The sequence below is a fragment of the Triticum urartu genome, chromosome 7A (genome assembly GCF_056163025.1).
Source record: "Triticum urartu cultivar PI428250 chromosome 7A, HENAU_Tu73, whole genome shotgun sequence".
Lineage (NCBI taxonomy): Eukaryota > Viridiplantae > Streptophyta > Magnoliopsida > Poales > Poaceae > Triticum > Triticum urartu.
In genome coordinates this window covers 10,648,794-10,671,491 of record NC_141879.1, presented here as the reverse complement: position 1 = coordinate 10,671,491, position 22,698 = coordinate 10,648,794, and the positions used below count along the sequence as shown (strand labels likewise).

The following is a 22,698-nucleotide window of genomic DNA, read 5'->3' as shown; positions in this document are numbered from 1 at the left end:
CATATTTGCATTTGGTCCCCCTGATGTTTTTCTTTCTTTTTTGAGGAAAAACTAACCATTCACATCAACCGGGATAAAAGGCTGTGACACAAAGTTAAAATCCAAAAAATAAATTAAAAAGACCAATATATCGATGGATGTCAGCCTTGGACAATACTGTATTTTTTAGCCCAATAAAGTGGGAGAAATGCACCTCATGCTGAACTTGATGGTGTTATTAGTTGGTTGGGGTAAAATGCTTGCGGAAATCTGTGACATGAAGTTAAAAGTTGATCATCACAAAACCAAATTGTGTACATTTAGATCAATCTTAAAGGACAAATTTTATGTAGCTTATAACAAAGAAAAAAAGCAGTGCCATTTTAACCTTGTTTTTGTGAGGGTAAAATGGGAATTTGTTTTTTGCTAGTCTGAACTCTGAAGCAGCGGCACTGTGTTGGAGTCTAGTGTTGGTTCCCATCAGCCATGGGCGCAGCCGCCACCCCCGCCTCCTCGTGAGATCCTCCCGAAACCCTAGCCGCCGCGCCCAATGGCGTTCGCGCCGCGGCTCCTGCTGCCGCCACGGCCCCCCTTGCCCGCTCCGGCGCGGGCCTCCGCGCGCCACAACGGCGGCGGGGGGCGCACGGCGCCGGAGCTGTCGGGCCCGACGCCGCGGGTGGTTGTGGTGACCTCGGGCAAGGGCGGCGTGGGGAAGACCACCACCACGGCCAACCTGGCCGCCTCCCTGGCGCGGCTGGGGCTCCCCGTGGTGGCCGTGGACGCCGACGCGGGCCTCCGGAACCTCGACCTGCTGCTGGGGCTGGAGAACCGGGTGAACCTGACCGCCGCCGACGTGCTCGCCGGCGACTGCCGCCTCGACCAGGCCCTCGTCCGCCACCGCTCCCTCCGGGGCCTCCACCTGCTCTGCCTCTCCAAGCCCCGCTCCAAGCTGCCCCTCGCCTTCGGCTCCAAGACCCTCACCTGGGTCGCCGACGCCCTCCGCCGCGGCGCCGACCCGCCCGCCTTCATCCTCATCGACTGCCCTGCAGGTCCGGCCTCGCCGCTCGCCGCATTTTTTGCTCGCGTGAATTCCGCATTTGCATCGCCCTGATGAGTCAAAATTGCAATTAGCTCATTTGTTCAACACAATCTTATCAGTATGATTCTACCATGAATCCATTACCCATGATATTCTCTAGTGTAGTTCAGTTGATTAATCGTATGATTATACCGTAATACCTCTACACTCTAGTACCGATTACTCTTATGAAATGGACAGCATCGTGTAATAACCAGTATGGTTGATTGTCAGTGTTCTGTGCCCCTTGATTTGCTTGAGGAATGCAGCTACTGCTGTTTGTTCACCCCTCCCTAGATCATAAGGATTTCAGAGCCAGGACTTGTTCTGAATCTCTGATTGTTTCATGATGCGTGTGCACTTGGCCGGTATGGGGATGGTATCTGGATTTGTCAGATTTGAGCCATTTATCGGGTTATTCTTACAACAGTGTATCTTAGTTTTGCATTTTCTTACTGCTGTTCTCAAGCAGCATTATTCAAGTTTCACTGCTTGAACTTGTCCCCGCCGTTTTAACAAACTGCCTGGTGGCTAGTAGGATCATGTATCTGTAATGTACTCCCTCCGTTCCAAATTACTCGTCGTGGTTTTAGTTCAAATTAAACTAAAACCACGACGAGTAATTTGGAACGGAGGGAGTAGCAGTGAACATTTGCATGATTCTGTAGTATAATTTGCATCATCAGTAACAGTTCTACAAGAAGTCTGATTCCTTCCCAGCCTCTGCAGTTTGCATTCAACCCTGTTTCATGCAGTTGCCTGAAAGGCTGAACCGCTCATCTTTACACTGCTTATCTTGGGTTTTTGCCTTGTAGGTGTTGATGCTGGGTTTGTCACAGCCATCGCCCCTGCAGAAGAGGCAGTGCTTGTCACCACTCCTGACATCACGGCACTCCGTGATGCAGACCGCGTCGCGGGGCTGCTGGAGTGTGACGGCATCAAGGACATCAAGATCATCGTGAACAGAGTGCGGCCGGACCTGGTGAGGGGGGAGGACATGATGTCAGCGCTCGACGTGCAAGAAATGCTCGGGTTACCTCTGCTAGGTGTGGTGCCAGAAGATTCAGAGGTAATCCGCAGCACAAACAGGGGCGTGCCGTTGGTGCTGACGGACCCGCCCACGCCTGCAGGCCTCGCCCTGGAGCAGGCGACGTGGCGTCTGGTGGAGCGGGACGCGATGACGGCCGTCATGGTCGAGGAGCAGGAGCGGCCCAAGAAGAAGGGCGGCTTCTTCTCGTTCTTCGGCGGGTGAAGCCTGAGCTGAACCGAGCAGCCGGTGACGTGCGTGGTGTGTATAGAGCTGCGATTTGGAGCTGCTTAGTCGTTTTTCGGTTTGTTTTGCTCTTGTTTTTGCTAGCGTAGCACGATTCATTCGGTGTGCTTGATTCCACAGAGACAGACGGTCTTTTCTTTGTTCTTCCAAATTTACGCCGAACATTAGCAGAGTAAATGTATGTAGTTTTGTGGTTGATTGCTTCTTGCTGTTGCAGTGAGCTCATCTTGTTGGAGTGTTGTTGTTCATGGCTTAATTTTGATTGTTGAACTGACATCCAGAGGAGATGGGAGAGAAGAGGAGCAGAGCCAGGGGCATTGCTCCTTTTATCCCTTCCAGGAACACACCCATTGCAAGCCGTTAGAACAATATTTCTTTGTTCCTTTTTCTTGGCATTTGTTTGAAATGTTTAGTTCTAATTTGTTGCATTGTGGGCAAATTTGTTGCATTCTAAAAAGAATAAACATCATGGTGCGTCAGGGCATGCAACAATATATAGGAATTTATAGGACAGTAAAACCGAACCTAAACCCAGCCCCTCACGACCGTCTGTTCACGTGATCTGGCCGTTAGAATTTTTTTTTTGAGCAACTTCTGGCCGTTAGATGTGCTGTCAGTTTTGTTCTTTAACGCAGTTTTTTTATGGGCCTACTGTGGCAGCTACTCCAGAAGAAATAACTGAGCCCTCTAGTTATTTGGGCCTTTTCTCTTAGCCCAGTTACCAATTTGCTAACTACAGTCCGTTACGGGAATGAGTCCAGTCGATCCGTCGTTGTGGGTGTTTTCCTATTTGCCGCTCGCTGCGGCAAGTTGCCGAAATCGCTAGTTGATGAGTACTCGTTGCAAAGATCTTCAACTTCCTAGGTTGCAACAAATGGCGCACATGCAGCGCGCCACTTGTTGCAACCCGGGAATTTTCTCTTTTTTCGTAGATCCGTTTATTAAGAACGTTTTATCTTTCAAATCGCGCGTTTAAATCTTAAACCGTTTTCACTGTTGGATTCGTCGCGTCGAGATCTTCAAAATTAGATCCCATGTTAATAGGTTTTGACTTTTGACGAACAATTTTTTCACGGAAAAACCGGACGGAAAAACCGAACCGGGAGCACGGATTTTTTCCTTTCCGAAATAGGCACGCCCGTACCTCTCACGAAATCACAACCGTGCCTCTCGCGGAAGCAAAACCGTGACTCTCATGAAAGGAAAAAAAAGATAAAACGAAAGTACGACCGTGAATCTCGCGAAAGTACAACCGTGCCTCTCACGGAAGCAAAACCATGACTCCCGCGAAAGAAAAAAAATGCGTTTTTCCGTTTCCGAGAGGCACGGCCGTGACTGTCATGAAAGCAAAAACCATGCCTCTCGTGGAAGGAAAACCGTGACTCTCGCAAAAGGAAAAAAAACACGTTTTTTCATGCAATTTTTTTTCAATTGTTTTTTTGTCGAAAAGCTAAGGAAGACCGGTGGAAAACCAAAACGTCGAAAAAACCCGGAAAACCCCGTTTAAATAGCCGAAAACGCGTATGAAAAATTAAAAAAAATAAAATTCAGAGGGAGTGCGCAGAAGGCGACACGTGGCGAATGGCTGAGAGCGCGCCAAATGGCGCTGATCAATGCGAGGCTCTCGAAGGAGCGCTCGTTAACTAGTGGCTCCCGCAAGTTGCGGAGCAACGCACAGGGAAGATCAACGAGCATTCGGGATGGGCCGGCTCATTAAAGGTTTCAGCGCTTCTGGTTTTGTGAAGTTTCTAGGTGGTTCCGAGCCGGGTTTTTCCGATTATGGAACCTTCTAGGAGATTCCTGAACCTGTTTTTTTCATTTCCTTTTTTTTACTTTTTCTTCTATTTTCATTTTCATTTTTTCAAGTTCTCTTTTTTTTTGAAAAATGTTTGTGTTGCTCATAGTTAGTTCAAAACTTCACAACATGTTCTCGTTTTCAAATATTGTACCTAAATTCAAAAAATGTTCACGCTTTTCAAAAAATGTTCCTTTTTAATTTTTGTTCAAAATTAAAAAAAGTTCTTTATTTTAAAAAAATGTACACATATTTTAAAAAATGTTTGCTTTTCCCAAATTTAGTTCTAGGGTTTCAAAATATTTTCTTTACAAATTTTCTCATAAATAAAAAATGTTACCAATTTTAAAAAAATCCTAAAGTTTCAAAAATATTCGTTCTATTTTGTTCAGGGTTTCTAAAATTGTTCAAAAGTTCATAAATGTTCCTGGTTTTTCGAATTTTGTTCACAAGTTTAAAAGTTCATAAATGGGCCCCTTGTGGCTCCCTTGACGTACTTCTTCCGCCTATATATCTCCATATACCCTAAAAACATCCGGGAGCACAATAGATCGGGAGTTCCGCCGCCAGAAGTCTCTGTAGCCACCGAAAGCCAATCTTGACCCATTCCGGCTCCCTGCCGGAGGGAGGAATCCCTCTCCAGTGGCCATCTTCATCATCCCGGTGCTCTCCATGATGAGGAGGGAGTAGTTCTCCCTCGGGGCTGAGGGTATGTACCAGTAGCTATGTGTTTGATCTCTCTCTCTCTCTCGTGTTCTTGAGGTGATACGATCTTGATGTATCGTGAGCTTTGCTATTATATTTGGATCCTATGATGTTTTCTCCCCCCTCTACTCTCTTGTAATGGATTGAGTTTTCTCTTTGAAGTTATCTTATCGGATTGAGTCTTTAAAGATTTGAGAACACTTGATGTATGTCTTGCCGTGCGTATCTGTGGTGACAATGGGATATCACGTGATTCACTTGATGTATGTTTTGGTGATCAACTTGCGGGTTCCGCCCATGAACCTATGCATAGGGGTTGGCACACGTTTTCGTCGTGATTCTCCGGTAGAAACTTTGGGGCACTCTTTGAGGTCCTATGTGTTGGTTGAATAGATGAATCTGAGATTGTGTGATGCATATCGTATAATCATACCCACGGATACTTGAGGTGACATTGGAGTATCTAGGTGACATTAGGGTTTTGGTTGATTTATGTCTTAAGGTGTTATTCTAGTACGAACCCTAGGGCTGTTTGTGACACTCATAGGAATAGCCCAACGGATTGATTGGAAAGAATAACTTTGAGGTGGTTTCGTACCCTACCATAATCTCTTCGTTTGTTCTCCGCTATTAGTGACTTTGGAGTGACTCTTTGTTGCATGTTCAGGGATAGTTATATGATCCAATTATGTTATTATTGTTGAGAGGACTTGCACTAGTGAAAGTATGAACCCTGGGCCTTGTTTCAACGCATTGCAATACCGTTTACGCTCACTTTTATCATTCGTTGCCTTGCTGTTTTTATATTTTCAGATTACAAAAACTATTATCTACCATCCATATACCACTTGTATCACCATCTCTTCGCCGAACTAGTGCACCTATACAATTTACCATTGTATTGGGTGTGTTGGGGACACAAGAGACTCTTTGTTATTTGGTTGCAGGTTTGATTGAGAGGGACCATCTTCATCCTACGCCTCCTACGGATTGATAAACTTTAGGTCATCCACTTGAGGGAAATTGGCCACTGTCCTACAAACCTCTGCATTTGGAGGCCCAACAACGTCTACAAGAAGAAGGTTGTGTAGTAGACATCATCATGTTCCATGAATAAGATGGTGTCGTCAGCATACTGCAAGATAGAGACTCCTCCATTGACCAGATGAGGAACTAAACCCTCTACCTGACCATGTTGTTTGGCTCTGCCAATAAGAATGGCCAACATATCGGCCACTATATTAAATAAGAGATGAGACATGGAATTGCCTTGTCTCAAACCCTTATGTGTCTGGAAGTAATGACCGATATCATCATTAATCTTGATTCCGACACTACCATTCTGGACTTGAGAACCCACTTGGTTCCACCAAGCCTCACTAAATCCTTTCATGCGCATTGCCTGCTGAAGGAAGGGCCATTTAACTTTATCATATGCATTATTTTTTGGATAGCAGCGTAATCAGGCCAAAATTAAGATGAAACAGCTCGAGATGGCCACTAAAGGAGTCATGAAACATAGGCATAAGATCATTCTTAATAATATGCCAACATTTCTTATAGAATTCAGCTGGAAACCCATCTGGTCCCGGTGCTTTATTAGGTTTCATTTGTGAGATGGCATTCAAAACCTCCTTCTCAGTAAATGGTGCAGATAGAATATCATTCTCCTCTACCTAAAGTTGAGGTATATCTCCAAAAATAGATTCATCTAGGGCCACCGTGCTTGCTTCCGGATGCCCAAAAAGTTGTTTATAGTAATTAGAGATATACGCTTTCAAATTCTCATGCCCTAGAATTATCCCCTCGTCCTGTTCGAGCTGTATGATTTTCTTCTTCCTATGTTTACCATTCGCAACCATATGGAAGAATTGTGTATTATCGTCCCCTTAGACAACCTTAAGCACTTTAGCGCGCAGTGCCCACTTGAGCTCTTCTTCTCTAAGAAGCGCACGTAAGCCTTGCTCAGCTTCAGACTTGGAGTGTTGCTCAGTAATCGTAAGGGGATTACTTTCAGCTTTTAAATCTAAAGTCTCAATTAAATGAGTAAGGCGTTCTTTCTCTTGCTTGTATATCCCACTCTCATTTCTGGCCCAACCTCGCAAAAAATGTCTCAGATGTCTGATCTTATTTTGCCACCTCTCAATGCTAGTTCTACCGCTAACAGGTTTTGCCCATTCGCGTGCAATGATCTCCAGAAAGTTTTCTTTCTCGAACCAACCTAGTTCGAAAGAAAAAACGTTCTTATTTGCGACATGGGCAGCCTCTCCCGAGCCTACAAGAAGAGGTGTATGATCTGAGATCCCTCTATGCATCGCATGAACCGATACTAAAGGGTACTTTTGTTCCCATTCCACACTGGCGAGTACCCTATCCAACTTATCATAAGTCGGAATGGGCAACGAATTGGCCCAAGTAAATTGTCTACCGGTGAGCTCAATTTCTCTCAAATCAAGACTCTCGATAATCATGTTGAACATCATAGACCATCGTCCATCAAAATTGTCATTGTTTTTTTCCTCTCTCCTCCGAATTATATTAAAGTCCCCACCGACTAGGATTGGCAAGGATTCATCGCCACAACTCCACACCAACTCAGCTAAACAATATGGTTTGAATTCGGCTTGTGTTGCTCCATATACAGCCACAAGAGACCATTGGAATCCATCCAATTTGGATCTCACCTGAATTTGACCGTAAAATCTCTCCTAACCACGTTAAGCACCTCGAGTGTTGCACACCGAACCCCTAGCAAGATCCCACCAGATCTTCCTCTAGGAGGTAAGACATGCCAATCAAAATCAATTCCACCGGAAAGAGTTCCAAGGAACTGTGAGGTGAAGTTATCTCGTCTAGTTTCCAAAAGCACAATAAAGTCTAAATGTTGCTCTACCGTTGTCTCAGCCAGGAACCTTCGTTTAGCCAAGTCAGCTAGACCTCTGCTATTCCCAAAGATTCCTTTCATAAGTCATCGTGGATTTTTTTTATGCTTGACCCTAGCACTTCTACGCACCGCCGAAGTAGGATAAATTTTCCGTTTCCAGGGTCGCTTGGGCTTCTCCTCAGCACCCTCCAGAAACGTAGGATCGACATAATACTGGACAACGCCCTCCCTCATGGGCTCTACAATGTCCATATTCTTAGACCCCTCTTGACTTCTAAATCTAAAATGTCATTAACAGACTTCGCTATCTCTATTTCAGTTGAACCCAAAGTAACCCCTAAGTCGTTTGCTTTATCAATAATCTCATGCTCGGTAAAATGCATAATTGAACGACTCTTATCGAAAGACATACCTGTAGTTGCTTCCACATCACGAAGCATGGCCGCCCTCTTGGCGCGCGCTAGCTGAAGGTCATCCGCATCTGGCTGGCCCTGGATCGGACTGCTGATCCGCCTGCCAGCCGTGACCGGATCAGAGATGCGACCGAAAGCACAAGCTCCTCTGTAGTCCTCTCCCGAGGCGTGTGGTCCCCGCTCCGACTGCCTTCCCTAATTGTCGGTGAAGAGGAGCAAGGCGTGGTCAAGCGGGTACCATCAGTCGTAGGAGTTAGAGAAGGAGACCGTGGATCCACCTGCTCAACAGTCTCATTCCCCCCCCCCCCCCCGCAAGCCGTCAGCATGACGTGGAGATGACGTCGGAGAAGGAGATTTGCGGGCCTCCTGCCCGCGCTCCTGGTCGTGACACCTAGGACTGGCCCGAGGGGAGAGGACGTCACGGGCCTCCAACCCGCGCCCCTCCCCCTAGGAGTAGGAACCGCTAGGGGTGGGCTAGGACCGCGGGCCTCCTGCACACCGCCCCCTCCCACACCAACGGTATCGCGCAGCTCGACGAGTGTTGTGGTCCGGAATCAAACCCCGGTGACGGACATGAACCAACAGTAGGGGGCGTCGCTGCCGGTAACTCTAGTTCCTCTGAATCATCCGCCTCAACTCGGTTGCTCCATAACCGACTGGGGGTAGACCACGCTCCAAAAGAACCAAACCGAAGTGAGGTCATTGGTGTCGTGGAGGGAGGCGCCTCCTTAGCGGATGTATCTGCCGTGCCCTGTGATTGTGGCCCCTTAGCCGGTTCACGTGGTGTGTTCTCCGACCCCTTGTCTTGATTCCCGGGTGCACCATCACCCTCAGTTGTATCCATACCCTGAACCTCATCTCCCTCCTGCGGTATCTGTGTTTCCTCAATCTCAAGCTCAAGTACATAGGTAACCCCGGCACGCGTCCACTTGATAACATCCGGTACGAACTCCAGACTGACTACACTGACTAGTAACCTCGCTCCTCCATGTGCCCGAGTAAAAGGCATGTCAATCTGTTCCGTCTTACCAATGATAGAACCCAAACTCCAAGCTATCAAGAAATGATTAATATACTTGTGAGGTGCACCATAGAAACGAACCCAGACCTTCTCTAAAGGTGTACCCTCAGGCTCCTTCTCCTTCCACTCATCAAAAGCGAGGATAACATTGGTGCTCTGAACTATGCACATGCCATACTTAAGGGTATGCATCTGATCCTCCTTAGTGGGAAACTCAACCTTGTAAGTCTGGGCCTCCAACCTAACAAGGTCCCACCGATGGTTGCCTGGCACTAAATCCTACAAATGTTGCACAATCTGTGCCTTAGTTAAAGTCCCATTGGTCACCTTGACAACCGTGGGGTAAGAACTCTCTTGCACATGCGTCACTAGTGCCACCTCTGGTGACTCAAAAAACATGAGCTCCTCACAGCAAACCCCATAGATATTGACCACCAGCTTGGGGCCAGAAAGAAACGGACACTCACTGGTTGTATGCTGCGATCTGGAGCAATAATCACATAACTCGGTGGTACACTCTGCCGCAAAATGACCCGGCTCGCCACATCTATAGCACGGAAGCTTCTTTTTCTTAATAGCCCACTTTGAAAGCTTTTCCCCGTTTCGTTTGTCCGGACCCATATCAGAATCCTCGTCGTCGACCTTAGCAACCACGGTACTAGTGACCGGAATACTGACATCTGCCAAGGCCTGGACTGTTTCTACAGCCACCTCCGGAAGAGCAGTCTTGACCGTCTGCACCGTATCAATAGGTTCAGCCTGTGCCGTTGCTGTCGTATCAACATGATGAATAGTAGGCCGCGGGGGAGGCGGACGTCGACCCCCTCCTCGCCCACCTCGGAATGTACGGTGAGATCCCCGGTTAAAGCCGGTCTGTTGGGCCGGCCACCCCCTCGACAAAATTGTCGGGAGGACCTTGAAAGTCGCGTCCTACTCTGCCGTCATTATACCATCCAAAACCTCATCCACCGCCCGACGAAGAGCCACGGAGCATCCCCTCGCCGTACGCATCATAGCCATCATCACCCCACTGTCCGTAGCGATTGTAACGAAAACCGTCACCACCGTAGTTCCGCTCGCCACCGCCATAGCCATCACGACCGGGGCCATTACCCCGCCCGGCACCGCCAGCAGGACCATTGCCGCGCCCGGCACCAAGGGCACCGCCCCGTCCGGCAACTGGAGCAACCAGAGCATCACCCTGTCCTGCACCTTGGGCACTGTCCCTTCCGGCGGCCTGGGCGTCGTCCCGCCCGGCAGCAAAGTCGTCGCCTCGACCGGCGGCCTGGCCGGTCTGCGCCGGCTGTTTCACGATGGCCCAGCCTTGGGCCGCGGCCAAGTTGGCTTGCGCTGGAACAGGTACCGGGGGCGCGGCCCCATGCTTTGGTGGCGGCAATCCACGCCCCGCCATGGCGTCACCCGACGGCCTGGTTACCCTAGCGGCGCGGCCGGCACCCATCTTAGGAAACCCAGGAGTGGTCGAACGACGAACCCTAGCGGTCTGTTGCTGCGGCGGAACGATCGATACATCCACAGGAACAACACGCGATGGGTCAGGGATCATGTAGGAAAGGTTCGGTACGGGGGGTCGCATGTTGGGCCACATACCTAGGCATATCCGACTCCGTACCGGCCTCATCAACCGCAGGCCCAACCTGGCCCAATAGATGATTCAAACGTGCTCTCCTGGCTGCCTGGATCTCGACCGCCCGGACGGTCGCCGGCGCCGGCGGCTACCCCGCCGCCCGACCATTCCATTTCTTTTTTTGAGTTACTTTTGTCCAAGAATCCGTTCTCCAGAAGTCTGATAATGTGATTGGTGCAAGACATACCTTGGGGACCGACCCTTTCCATGGCCGGATTGCGGATGCATGCAAGTATATATAGTAGACAATTGGTATGTGACAGCAGATTTTGTGCTAATTATAGAACAATATCTAGTTCCAATAGACAAGTCTGAAAAATGGAGCAAAAAATTATTCGGTTAAGTTTCTGTGACAATTTCAGAGGAGAAAAGTCTGAATGCTGAAGCAGAAAAATATTTAGTTCCACCTTTTTCCATTTCAGAACAGTATGTACTTCCACTTGACAAGAGTAGCATCTAATTCCAAATGGAGAACAAATATAGCACCAAAAATATAAAATAGTATTTTGTTGCAGTTGACATTAACCACTAGTTAAAACAGAGCACAAATTTCAGTACATGGCCGCTACATAACATCATCATTTAAACCAAGAGGATATAAGTTTTGACATGGAGTGAACCAATTTTTTAAAAATAATCACTACTATTTATAATGAATTTTTTTGTTTACAAACGATTAACATTCAAACTACATGCAAGTCATTTTATTCTAGTACAACTTTTGATATATTATCTTTTGATACTTTTTACATATAACCAGAGTATTGTAATGAAATGACACCTTTATAAATAGTAAAATGCATTCTCGACATGTATCTATTATATTTATTATAAAAATATACTTTCTGCTACTAATTAATATTACGTTGCAAATCGTTTTTAGTCTGCCATGTTTTGTTATATCTTTTGTTACAACAAATTTCAGGACAAGTCTAAGGAGGCCAATAATATCACATTAATTTGGAAACTAATTTATGCTCTTCATCATCTATTGTATTGTATTCATATGTATCTTTTTTTATAATAAATTTTTAAAAATAATCACTATTATTTATAATGAACTTTTTTATTTGGAAATGATTCACATTCAAACTACATGCAAGTCATTTTATTCTAATATAACTTTTGATATTATATTTTCTAGTATTTTTAAAATATAACCAGAGTATTGTAATGAAATGACACCTTTATAGATATTAAAATGCATTCTTGACTTGTATCTATTATATTTATTATAAAATATACTTTGTTGTACTAATTAATATTATATTGCAAATCGTTTTTAGTCTGCAATTTTTTGTTATATCTTTTGTTACAACAAATTTCAGGACAAGTTTAAGGAAGCCGATAATATCACATTAATTTGGAAACTAATTTATAATCTTCATTATATATTGTATTGTGTTCATATGAATCTTTCTTTATAGTATCCTTAAATATCTACAGAAATTGAAACTTTCTCGATTATCTAAAATTATAAGAATCAAACAAATAACTTGATAGAGAATTCTAGAGTACAAGAGTATTATGTTCAGGTAACTAAGGAGAGAGTGGAAGAGTGTTTGAGGACTCAAATTTGCCTTTCTTATTCTTGGTGTTCAGCTTAGGACTATTATCAAAATGGTCATTTAGCATCAAACCAACCTGTGATTGGATGGTTAGGAGGACAGTGGTATCCCCAGCCTACTAGGGTTCAGGTCCTAGACTTGACACTGGTGCTTGCCTTTTTCTGGATTTGTTTCAGACCTTTTAGCTTTATGTGTTCTGTCAGAGGAGACGTTCCCGTCGACTACAAAGGTGTCTATGGCAACTTTGTCAACCCCAAAGATGATTTGTCGGCTCAGTCTCTCACTCAAAATGTTAGGGTGTATATATGCATACGTTCATAGAAATAAGTGTAGGTGCATATGAATGAGCGTCTTTGTCTATACTATGTTTGAAAAAATGGTCATCTAGCACCATTTGTAGTATATGACTCACTAAAAACCATCTACATGAGCTTCTCCATCCATCCTCTCACCTTTTCCCAAACTCGATCTCCTAGGTACTTAAAAGTACCCATCTTGGATTAGCCAACATCCGTAGGCATACCCAGACACCTATCGCTCAGAGATTTATTATGAACATTCATAGTGTGCTTGATATTGTCTCTCCTTTCTTGGAGACACCCTTTACTGAAGAAAATTGAGGACTTGTAATGATTTATTCTTTGCCCAGAAGCACTGCAATATATGCTCAGCAGGTTTGATATCGCCATCACACCCTCAACACTTGACTTAAAGAGCAGCAGACAATTGTCTGCAAAAAGGAGGTGGTTCACAACTAGAGCCGTTGGCGTAACGTTGATTCCTTCAAGTCTCGACGATTCAGAACTAGATTTTGAAAGGCAGGAAAGTCCCTCTGTCACAATTAAGAAAAGGAAGGGGCTACGGGATCTCCCAGTCGAATACCCCTCGATGGTGTAAATTGTTCAAGCTTCTCTCGATTGAATAAGACTGAGAAAGTAACTGATCTGACCATACTCATTAGTGTGTCCACCCAGGCTTCTCCATAATGTCATGTAGATAGGACAACTCAAGCCTGTCATATGCCTTCATCATATCAAGCTTTAAAGCACAAAACCTATTGGACTTGGCCTTGCTGTTGGGGAACGTAGTAATTTCAAAAAAATTCCTACGCACACGCAAGATCATGGTGATGCATAGCAACGAGAGGGGAGAGTGTTGTCTACGTACCCTCGTAGACCGATAGCGGAAGCGTTATGACAACGCGGTTGATGTAGTCGTATGTCTTCACGGCCCGACCGATCAAGCACCGAAACTACAGCACCTCCGAGTTCTAGCACACGTTCAGCTCGATGATGATCCCCGGACTCCAATCCAGCAAAGTGTCGGGGAAGAGTTCCGTCAGCACGACGGCGTGGTGACGATCTTGATGTACTAATGTCGCAGGGCTTCGCCTAAGCACTGCTACAATATTATCGAGGACTATGGTGGAAGGGGGCACCGCACACGGCTAAGAATATGATCACGTGAATCAACTTGTGTGTCTATGGGGTGCCCCCTGCCCCCGTATATAAAGGAGCAAGGGGAAGGCCGGCCGGCCCTTGTGGGGCGCCAAGGAGGAGTAGGATTCCTACTCCTAGTTGGAGTAGGTTTCCACCTTTCCTAGTCCAACTAGGAGAAGGGGGGAAAGGGGGGAAGAGGGGAAGGAAGGGAGAGAGGGGCCACGCCCCAAACCCCTTGTCCAATTCGGACTGGGCTTGGGAGGGGCGCGCGCCACCTCCTGGTCCTTCCCACTAAGGCCCATTAAGGCCCATTGCTTCTTCCTCGTATTCCCGTAACTCTCCGGTACCTCCGAAAATACCCGAACCACTCGGAACCTTTCCGATGTCCGAATATAGTCGTCCAATATATCGATCTTTACGTCTCGACCATTTTGAGACTCCTCGTCATGTCCCCGATCTCATCCGGGACTCCGAACTCCTTCGGTACATCAAAACTCATAAACTCATAATATAACTGTCATCGAAACCTTAAGCGTGCGGACCCTACGGGTTCGAGAACAATGTAGACATGACCGAGAAACGTCTCCGGTCAATAACCAATAGCGGAACCTGGATGCTCATATTGGCTCCTACATATTTTACGAAGATCTTTATCGGTCAGACCGCATAACAACATACGTTGTTCCCTTTGTCATCGGTATGTTACTTGCCCGAGATTCGATCGTCGGTATCTCAATACCTAGTTCAATCTCGTTACCGGCAATTCTCTTTACTCGTTCCGTAATACATCATCTCGCAACTAACTCATTAGTTGTAATGCTTGCAAGGCTTAAGTGATGTGCATTACCGAGAGGGCCCAGAGATACCTCTCCGACAATCGGAGTGACAAATCCTAATCTCGAAATACGCCAACCCAACATGTACCTTTGGAGACACCTGTAGAGCTCCTTTATAATCACCCAGTTACGTTGTGACGTTTGGTAGCACACAAAGTGTTCCTCCGGCAAACGGGAGTTGCATAATCTCATAGTCATAGGAACATGTATAAGTCATGAAGAAAGCAATAGCAACATACTAAACGATCGGGTGCTAAGCTAATGGAATGGGTCATGTCAATCAGATCATTCACCTAATGATGTGATCCCGTTAATCAAATAACAACTCTTTGTCCATGGTTAGGAAACATAACCATCTTTGATTAACGAGCTAGTCAAGTAGAGGCATATTAGTGACACTCTGTTTGTCTATGTATTCACACATGCATTATGTTTTTGGTTAATACAATTCTAGCATGAATAATAAACATTTATCATGAAATAAGGAAATAAATAATAACTTTATTATTGCCTCTAGGGCATATTTCCTTCAGTCTCCCACTTGCACTAGAGTCAATAATCTAGATCACATCACCATGTGATTAACATCGATAGTTCACATCATCATGTGATTAACACCCATAGTTCACATCGCCATGTGACCAACACCCAAAGGGTTTACTAGATTCAGTAATCTAGTTCACATCGCTTATGTGATTAACACCCAAAGAGTACTAAGGTGTGATCATGTTTTGCTTGTGAGAGAAGTTTAGTCAACGGGTCTGCCATATTCAGATCCGTATGTATGTTGCAAATATCTATGTCAACGATGCTCTGCATGGAGCTACTCTTAGCTAATTGCTCCCACTTTCAATACGTATCCAGATTGAGACTTGGAGTCATCTAGATCAGTGTCAAAATTTGCATTGACGTAACCCTTTACGACGAACCCTTTTTGTCACGTCCATAATTGAGAAACATATCCTTATTCCACTAAGGATAATTTTGACTGCTGTCCAGTGATCTACTCCTAGATCACTATTGTACTCCCTTGCCAAAATCTGTGTAGGGTATACAATAGATCTGGTACACAGCATGGCATACTTTATAGAACCTATGGCCAAGGCATAGGGAATGACTTTCATTCTCTTTCTATCTTCTGTCGTGGTCGTGTTTTGAGTCTTACTCAATTTCACACCTTGTAACACAGGCAAGAACTCTTTCTTTGACTGTTCCATTTTGAACTACTTCAAAATCTTGTCAAGGTATGTACTCATTGAAAAAACTTATCAAGCGTTTTGATCTATCTCTATAGATCTTGATGCTCAATATGTAAGTAGCTTCACCGAGGTCTTTCTTTGAAAAACTCCTTTCAAATACTCCTTTATGCTTTGCAGAATAATTCTACATTATTTCCGATCAACAATATGTCATTCACATATACTTATCAGAAATGTTATAGTGCTCCCACTCACTTTCTTGTAAATACAGGCATCACCGCAAGTCTGTATAAAACTGTATGCTTTGATCAACTTATCAAAGCGTGTATTCCAACTCCGAGATGCTTGCACCAGTCCATAGATGAATCGCTGGAGCTTGCATATTTTGTTAGCACCTTTAGGATTGACAAAACCTTCTGGTTGCATCATATACAACTCTTCTTTAATAAATCCATTAAGGAATGCAGTTTTGTTTATCCATTTGCCAGATTTCATAAAATGCGGCAATTGCTAACATGATTCGGACAGACTTAAGCATAGATACGAGTGAGAAACTCTCATCGTAGTCAACACCTTTAAACTTGTCGAAATTTTTTTGCGACAATTCTAGCTTTGTAGATAGTAATACTACTATCAGCGTCCGTCTTCCTCTTGAAGATCCATTTATTTTCTATGGCTTGCCGATCATCGGGAAAGTCAACCAAAGTCTACACTTTGTTCTCATACATGGATCCCATCTCAGATTTCATGGCCTCAAGCCATTTTGCGGAATCTGGGCTCATTATCGCTTCCTCATAGTTCGCAAGTTCGTCATGGTCTAGTAACATGACTTCCAGAACAGGATTACCATACCACTATGGTGCGGATCTCACTCTGGTTTATTTACGAGATTCGGTAGTAACTTGATCTGAAGTTACATGATCATCATCATTAGCTTCCTCACTAATTGGTGCAGTAGTCACAAGAACAGATTTCTGTGATGAACTACTTTCCAATAAGGGAGATGATACAATTACCTTATCAAGTTTTCTACTTTCCTCCCACTCACTTCTTTCGAGAGAAACTCCTTCTCTAGAAAAACTCTGAATTCAGCAACAAAAGTCTTGCCTTCGGATTTGTGATAGAAGGTGTACCCAAAAGTCTCCTTTGGGTATCCTATGAAGACATATTTCTCCAATTTGGGTTTGAGCTTATCAGGATGAAACTTTTTCATATAAGTATCACAACCCCAAACTTTAAGAAACGACAACTTTGGTTTCTTGCCAAACCACAGTTCAGATTGTGTCGTCTCAACGGACTTAGATGGTGCCCCTTTTTAATGTGAATGCAGCTGTCTCTAATGCATGATCCCAAAACGATATTGGTAAATCGGTAAGAAACATCATAGATTGCACTATATCCAATAAAGTACGGTTATGACGATCGGACACACCATTATGCTGTGGTGTTCTAGGTGGCATGAGTTTGTGAAACTATTCCATAATGTTTTAATTGAAGACCAAACTCGTAACTCAAATATTTGTCTCCGCGATCAGATCGTAGAAACCTTATTTTCTTGTCACGATGATTTTCCACTTCACCCTGAATTTATTTGAACTTTTCAAATGTTTCAGACTTATGTTTCATCAAGTAGATATACTCATATCTGCTCAAATCATCTGTGAAGGTTAGAAAATAACGATACCCGCCACGAGCCTCAACACTCATTGGACTGCATACATCAGTATGTATTATTTCCAATCAAGTTTGTTGCTCGCTCCATTGTTTCGGAGAACGGAGTCTTAGTCATCTTGCCCATGAGGCATGGTTCGCAAGTACCAAGTGATTCATAATCAAGTGGTTCCAAAAGTCCATCAGTATGGAGTTTCTTCATGCGCTTTACACCGATATGACCTAAACGGCAGTGCCACAAATAAGTTGCACTATCATTATTAACTTTGCATCTTTTGGCTTCAATATTATGAATATGTGTAACACTACAATCGGGATCCAACGAACTATTTTCATTGGGTGTATGACCATCGAAGGTTTTATTCATGTAAACAGAACAACAATTATTCTCTGACTTTAATGAATAACCGTATTGCAATAAACATGATCAAATCATATTCATGCTCAACGCAAACACCAAATAACACTTATTTAGTTTCAACACTAATCCCAAAAGTATAGGGAGTGTGCGATGATGATCATATCAATCTTGGAACTACTTCCAACACACATCGTTACTTCACCCTTAACTATTTTCTGTTCATTCTGCAACTCCCGTTTTGAGTTACTACTCTCAAATACCGAGGGGTTGCTATGAACACTAGTAAAATACACATCAATAATCTGTATATCAAATATACCTTTGTTCACTTTGCCATCCTTCTTATCCGCCAATCACTTGGGGTAGTTCCGCTTCTAGTGACCAGTCCCTTTGCAGTAGAAGCACTTAGTCTCAGGCTTAGGACCAAACTTGGGCTTCTTCACTTGAGCAGCAACTTGCTTGCCGTTCTTCTTGAAGTTCTCCTTCTTCCTTTTGCCCTTTTCCTGAAACTAGTGGTCTTGTCTACCATCAACACTTGATGTTTTTCTTGATTTCTACCTTCGTTGATTTTAGCATCACGAAGAGCTTGGGAATCGTTTCCGTTATCCCTTGCATATTATAGTTCATCACGAAGTTCTACTAACTTGGTGATGGTGACTAGAGAATTCTGTCAATCACTATCTTATCTGGAAGATTAACTCCCACTTGATTCAAGCGATTGTAGTACCCAGACAATCTGAGCACATGCTCACTAGTTGAGCGATTCTCCTCCATCTTTTTAGCTATAGAACTTGTTGGAGACTTCATATCTCTCTATTCAGGTATTTGCTTGAAATATTAACTTCAACTCCTGGAACATCTCATATGGTCCATGACGTTCAAAACGTCTTTGAAGTCCCGATTCTAAGCCGTTAAGCATGGTGCACTAAACTATCAAGTAGTCATCATATTGAGCTAGCCAAACGTTCATAACGTCTGCATCTGCTCCTGCAATAGGTCTGTCACCTCAGATCATGGATCCAATCCGCATCATTGCTACTGACATCTTTCAACACAATTTTCTCTAGGAACATATCAAAATAAACACTGGGAAGCAACAACGCGAGCTATTGATCTACAACATAATTTGCAAAATACTACCAGGGCTAAGTTCATGATAAATTAAAGTTCAATTAATCATATTACTTAAGAACTCCCACTTAGATAGACATCCCTCTAATCCTCTAAGTGATCACGTGATCCAAATCAACTAAACCATGTCCGATCATCATTTGAGATGGAGTAGTTTCAATGGTGACCATCACTATGTTGATAATATTGTTGGGGAACGTTGCAGAAAACAAAATTTTCCTACGGTTTCACCAAAATCCATCTATGAGTTCATCTAGCAACGAGTGATCGGCTGCATCTACATACCTTTGTAGATCGCGAGCGGAAGCGTTCAAAGAACGGGGATGAGGTAGTCGTACTCGACGTGATCCAAATCACCGGAGATCCTAGCGCCGAACGGACGGCACCTCCGCGTTCAACACACGTACGGTCAGTGTGACATCTCCTCCTTCTTGATCTAGCAAGGGGGAAGGAGAGGTTGATGAAGATCTAGCAGCACGACGGCGTGGTGGTGGATGCAGGGCGTCACAGTAGCAGGGCTTCGCCGTTTACTACGAGAGGAAGAGGTGTAGCAGGGGAGAGGGAGGCGCCAAGACTCAAGGTGTTGCTGCCCCTCCCTCCCCCTCATATATATAGGCTCCCCTAGTGGGGGCGCCGGCCCTAGGAGATGAGATCTCCTAGGGGGGGCGGCGGCCAGGGCTGGAGTAGCCCCCAAGGCAAGGTGGGGCGCCCCCCACCCCTAGGGTTCCAACCCTAGGCGCATGGGGTGGGCCTAAGGGGGCGCACCAGCCCACTATGGGCTGGTTCCCCTCCCCACTTTGGCCCATGGGGCCCTCCGGGATGGGTGGCCCCACCCGGTGGACCCCGGGACCCTTCCGGTGGTCCCGGTACAATACCGGTGACCCCGAAACTTGTCCCGATGGCCGAAACAGCACTTCCTATATATAATTCTTTACCTTCGGACCATTCCGAAACTCCTCGTGACGTCCGGGATCTCATCCGGGACTCCGAACAACATTCGGGTTACTGCATATACATATCTTTACAACCCTAGCATCACTGAACCTTAAGTGTGTAGACCCTACGGGTTCGGGAGACATGTAGACATGACCGAGACGACTCTCCGGTCAATAACCAACAGCGGGATCTGGATACCCATGTTGGCTCCCACATGCTCCTCGATGATCTCATCGGATGAACCACGATGTCGAGGATTCAAGCAACCCCGTATGCAATTCCCTTTGTCAATCGGTATGTTACTTGCCCGAGATTCGATCGTCGGTATCCCAATACCTTGTTCAATCTCGTTACCGGCAAGTCACTTTACTCGTACCGTAATGCATGATCCCGTGACCAGACACTTGGTCACTTTGAGCTCATAATGATGATGCATTACCGAGTGGGCCCAGTGATACCTCTCCGTCATACGGAGTGACAAATCCCAGTCTTGATCCATGTCAACCCAACAGACACTTTCGGAGATACCCGTAGCATACCTTTATTGTCACCCAGTTACGTTGTGACGTTTGGTACACCCAAAGCACTCCTACGGTATCCGGGAGTTACATGATCTCATGGTCTAAGGAAAGGATACTTGACATTGGAAAAACTCTAGCAAACGAACTATACGATCTTAATGCTATGTTTAGGATTGGGTCTTGTCCATCACATCATTCTCCTAATGATGTGATCTCGTTATCAATGACATCCAATGTCCATAGTCAGGAAACCATGACTATCTATTGATCAACGAGCTAGTCAACTAGAGGCTTACTAGGGACATGTTGGTGTCTATTATTCACACATGCATTTACGATTTCTGGATAACACAATTATAGCATGAATAAAGCCAATTATCATGAACAAGGAAATATAATAATAATGCTTTTATTATTGCCTCTAGGGCATATTTCCAACAGTCTCCCACTTGCACTAGAGTCAATAATCTAGTTACATTGTTATGAATCGAACACCCATGGAATTCTGGTGTTGATCATGTTTTGCTCTAGGGAGAGGCTTAGTCAACGGATCTGCTACATTCAGGTCCGTATGTACTTTACAAATATCTATGTCTCCATCTTGAACATTTTCACGAATGGAGTTGAAGCGACGCTTGATGTGCCTGGTCTTCTTGTGAAACCTGGGCTCCTTGGCAAGTGCAATAGCTCCAGTGTTGTCACAGAAGAGTTTGATTGGCCCCGACGCATTGGGTATGACTCCTAGGTCGGTGATGAACTCCTTCACCCAAATTGCTTCATGCGCTGCCTCCGAGGCTGCCATGTACTCCGCTTCACATGTAGATCCCGCCACGACGCTCTGCTTGCAACTGCACCAGCTTACTGCCCCACCATTCAAAATATACACGTATCCGGTTTGTGACTTAGAGTCATCCAAATCTGTGTCGAAGCTAGCGTCGACGTAACCCTTTACGACGAGCTCTTCGTCACCTCCATAAACGAGAAACATTTCCTTAGTACTTTTCAGGTACTTCAGGATATTCTTGACCGCTGTCCAGTGTTCCTTGCCGGGATTACTTTGATACCTTCCTACCAAACTTACAGCAAGGTTTACATTAGGTCTGGTACACAGCATGGCATACATAATAGAACCTATGGCTGAGGCATAGGGGATGACACTCATCTCTTCTATATCTTCTGCCGTGGTCGGACATTGAGCTGAGCTCAATTTCACACCTTGTAACACAGGTAAGAACCCCTTCTTAGACTGATCCATATTGAACTTCTTCAATATCTTATCAAGGTATGTGCTTTGTGAAAGACCTATGAGGCGTCTCGATCTATCTCTATAGATCTTGATGCCTAATATATAAGCAGCTTCTCCAAGGTCCTTCATTGAAAAACTCTTATTCAAGTAGGCCTTAATGCTGTCCAAGAGTTCTATATCATTTCCCATCAAAAGTATGTCATCTACATATAATATGAGAAATGCTACAGAGCTCCCACTCACTTTCTTGTAAACGCAGGCTTCTCCATAAGTCTGTGTAAACCCAAACACTTTGATCATCTCATCAAAGCGAATGTTCCAACTCCGAGATGCTTGCACCAGCCCATAAATCGAGCGTTGGAGCTTGCACACCTTGTTAGCATTCTCAGGATCGACAAAACCTTCGGGCTGCATCATATACAATTCTTCCTTAAGGAAACCATTAAGGAATGCCGTTTTGACGTCCATTTGCCATATCTCATAATCATAGAATGCGGCAATTGCTAACATGATTCGGACGGACTTTAGCTTCGCTACCGGTGAGAAAGTCTCATCGTAGTCAACCCCTTGAACTTGTCGATAACCCTTAGCGACAAGTCGAGCTTTATGGATGGTCACATTACCATCCGCGTCTGTCTTCTTCTTAAAGATCCATTTATTTTCTATGGCTCGCCGATCATCGGGCAAGTCAGTCAAAGTCCATACTTCGTTTTCATACATGGATCCTATCTCGGATTTCATGGCTTCTAGCCATTTGTCGGAATCCGGGCCCGCCATCGCTTCTTCATAGTTCGAAGGTTCACCGTTGTCTAACAACATGATTTCCAAGACAGGGTTGCCGTACCACTCTGGTGCGGAATGTGTCCTTGTGGACCTACGAAGTTCAGTAGCAACTTGATCTGAAGTTTCATGATCATCATCATTAACTTCCTCTCTAGTCGGTGCAGGCACCTCAGGAACATTTCTTTGAGTTGCGCCATTTTCCGGTTCAAGAGGT

General features: G+C 44.9%; 1 protein-coding gene and 1 pseudogene across 2 annotated transcripts; one reads left to right on the top strand and one right to left on the bottom strand.

Moving 5' to 3' along the window:
* The first annotated feature begins 416 nt into the window (after positions 1 to 416).
* Positions 417 to 2,528, top strand: MIND (septum site-determining protein (MIND)). 2 transcript variants are annotated; one of them, XM_087532756.1, is made up of 3 exons: positions 417 to 1,028; positions 1,873 to 2,103; positions 2,188 to 2,528. In XM_087532756.1, the coding sequence occupies exons 1-3, from the start codon at positions 530 to 532 to the stop codon at positions 2,307 to 2,309; spliced, it is 852 nt and encodes a 283-aa protein (XP_087388882.1). In that variant the 5' UTR covers positions 417 to 529; the 3' UTR covers positions 2,310 to 2,528. The 2 variants fall into 2 exon arrangements, with proteins under 2 accessions (XP_087388882.1, XP_087388881.1); XM_087532755.1 differs by having other exon boundaries at positions 418 to 1,028; positions 1,873 to 2,528.
* Positions 2,529 to 9,827: 7,299 nt separating this feature from the next.
* Positions 9,828 to 22,698, bottom strand: part of LOC147956880 (uncharacterized) — a 56,370-nt pseudogene continuing 43,499 nt past the window's right edge.

Coding starts and splice junctions, on each gene's coding strand:
- MIND (XM_087532755.1), top strand. CDS start 530: ATGGCGTTCGCGCCGCGGCTCCTGCTGCCGCCACGGCCCCCCTTGCCC. Junction 1,029..1,872: donor CCTCATCGACTGCCCTGCAG/GTCCGGCCTCGC, acceptor TTTGCCTTGTAG/GTGTTGATGCTGGGTTTGTC.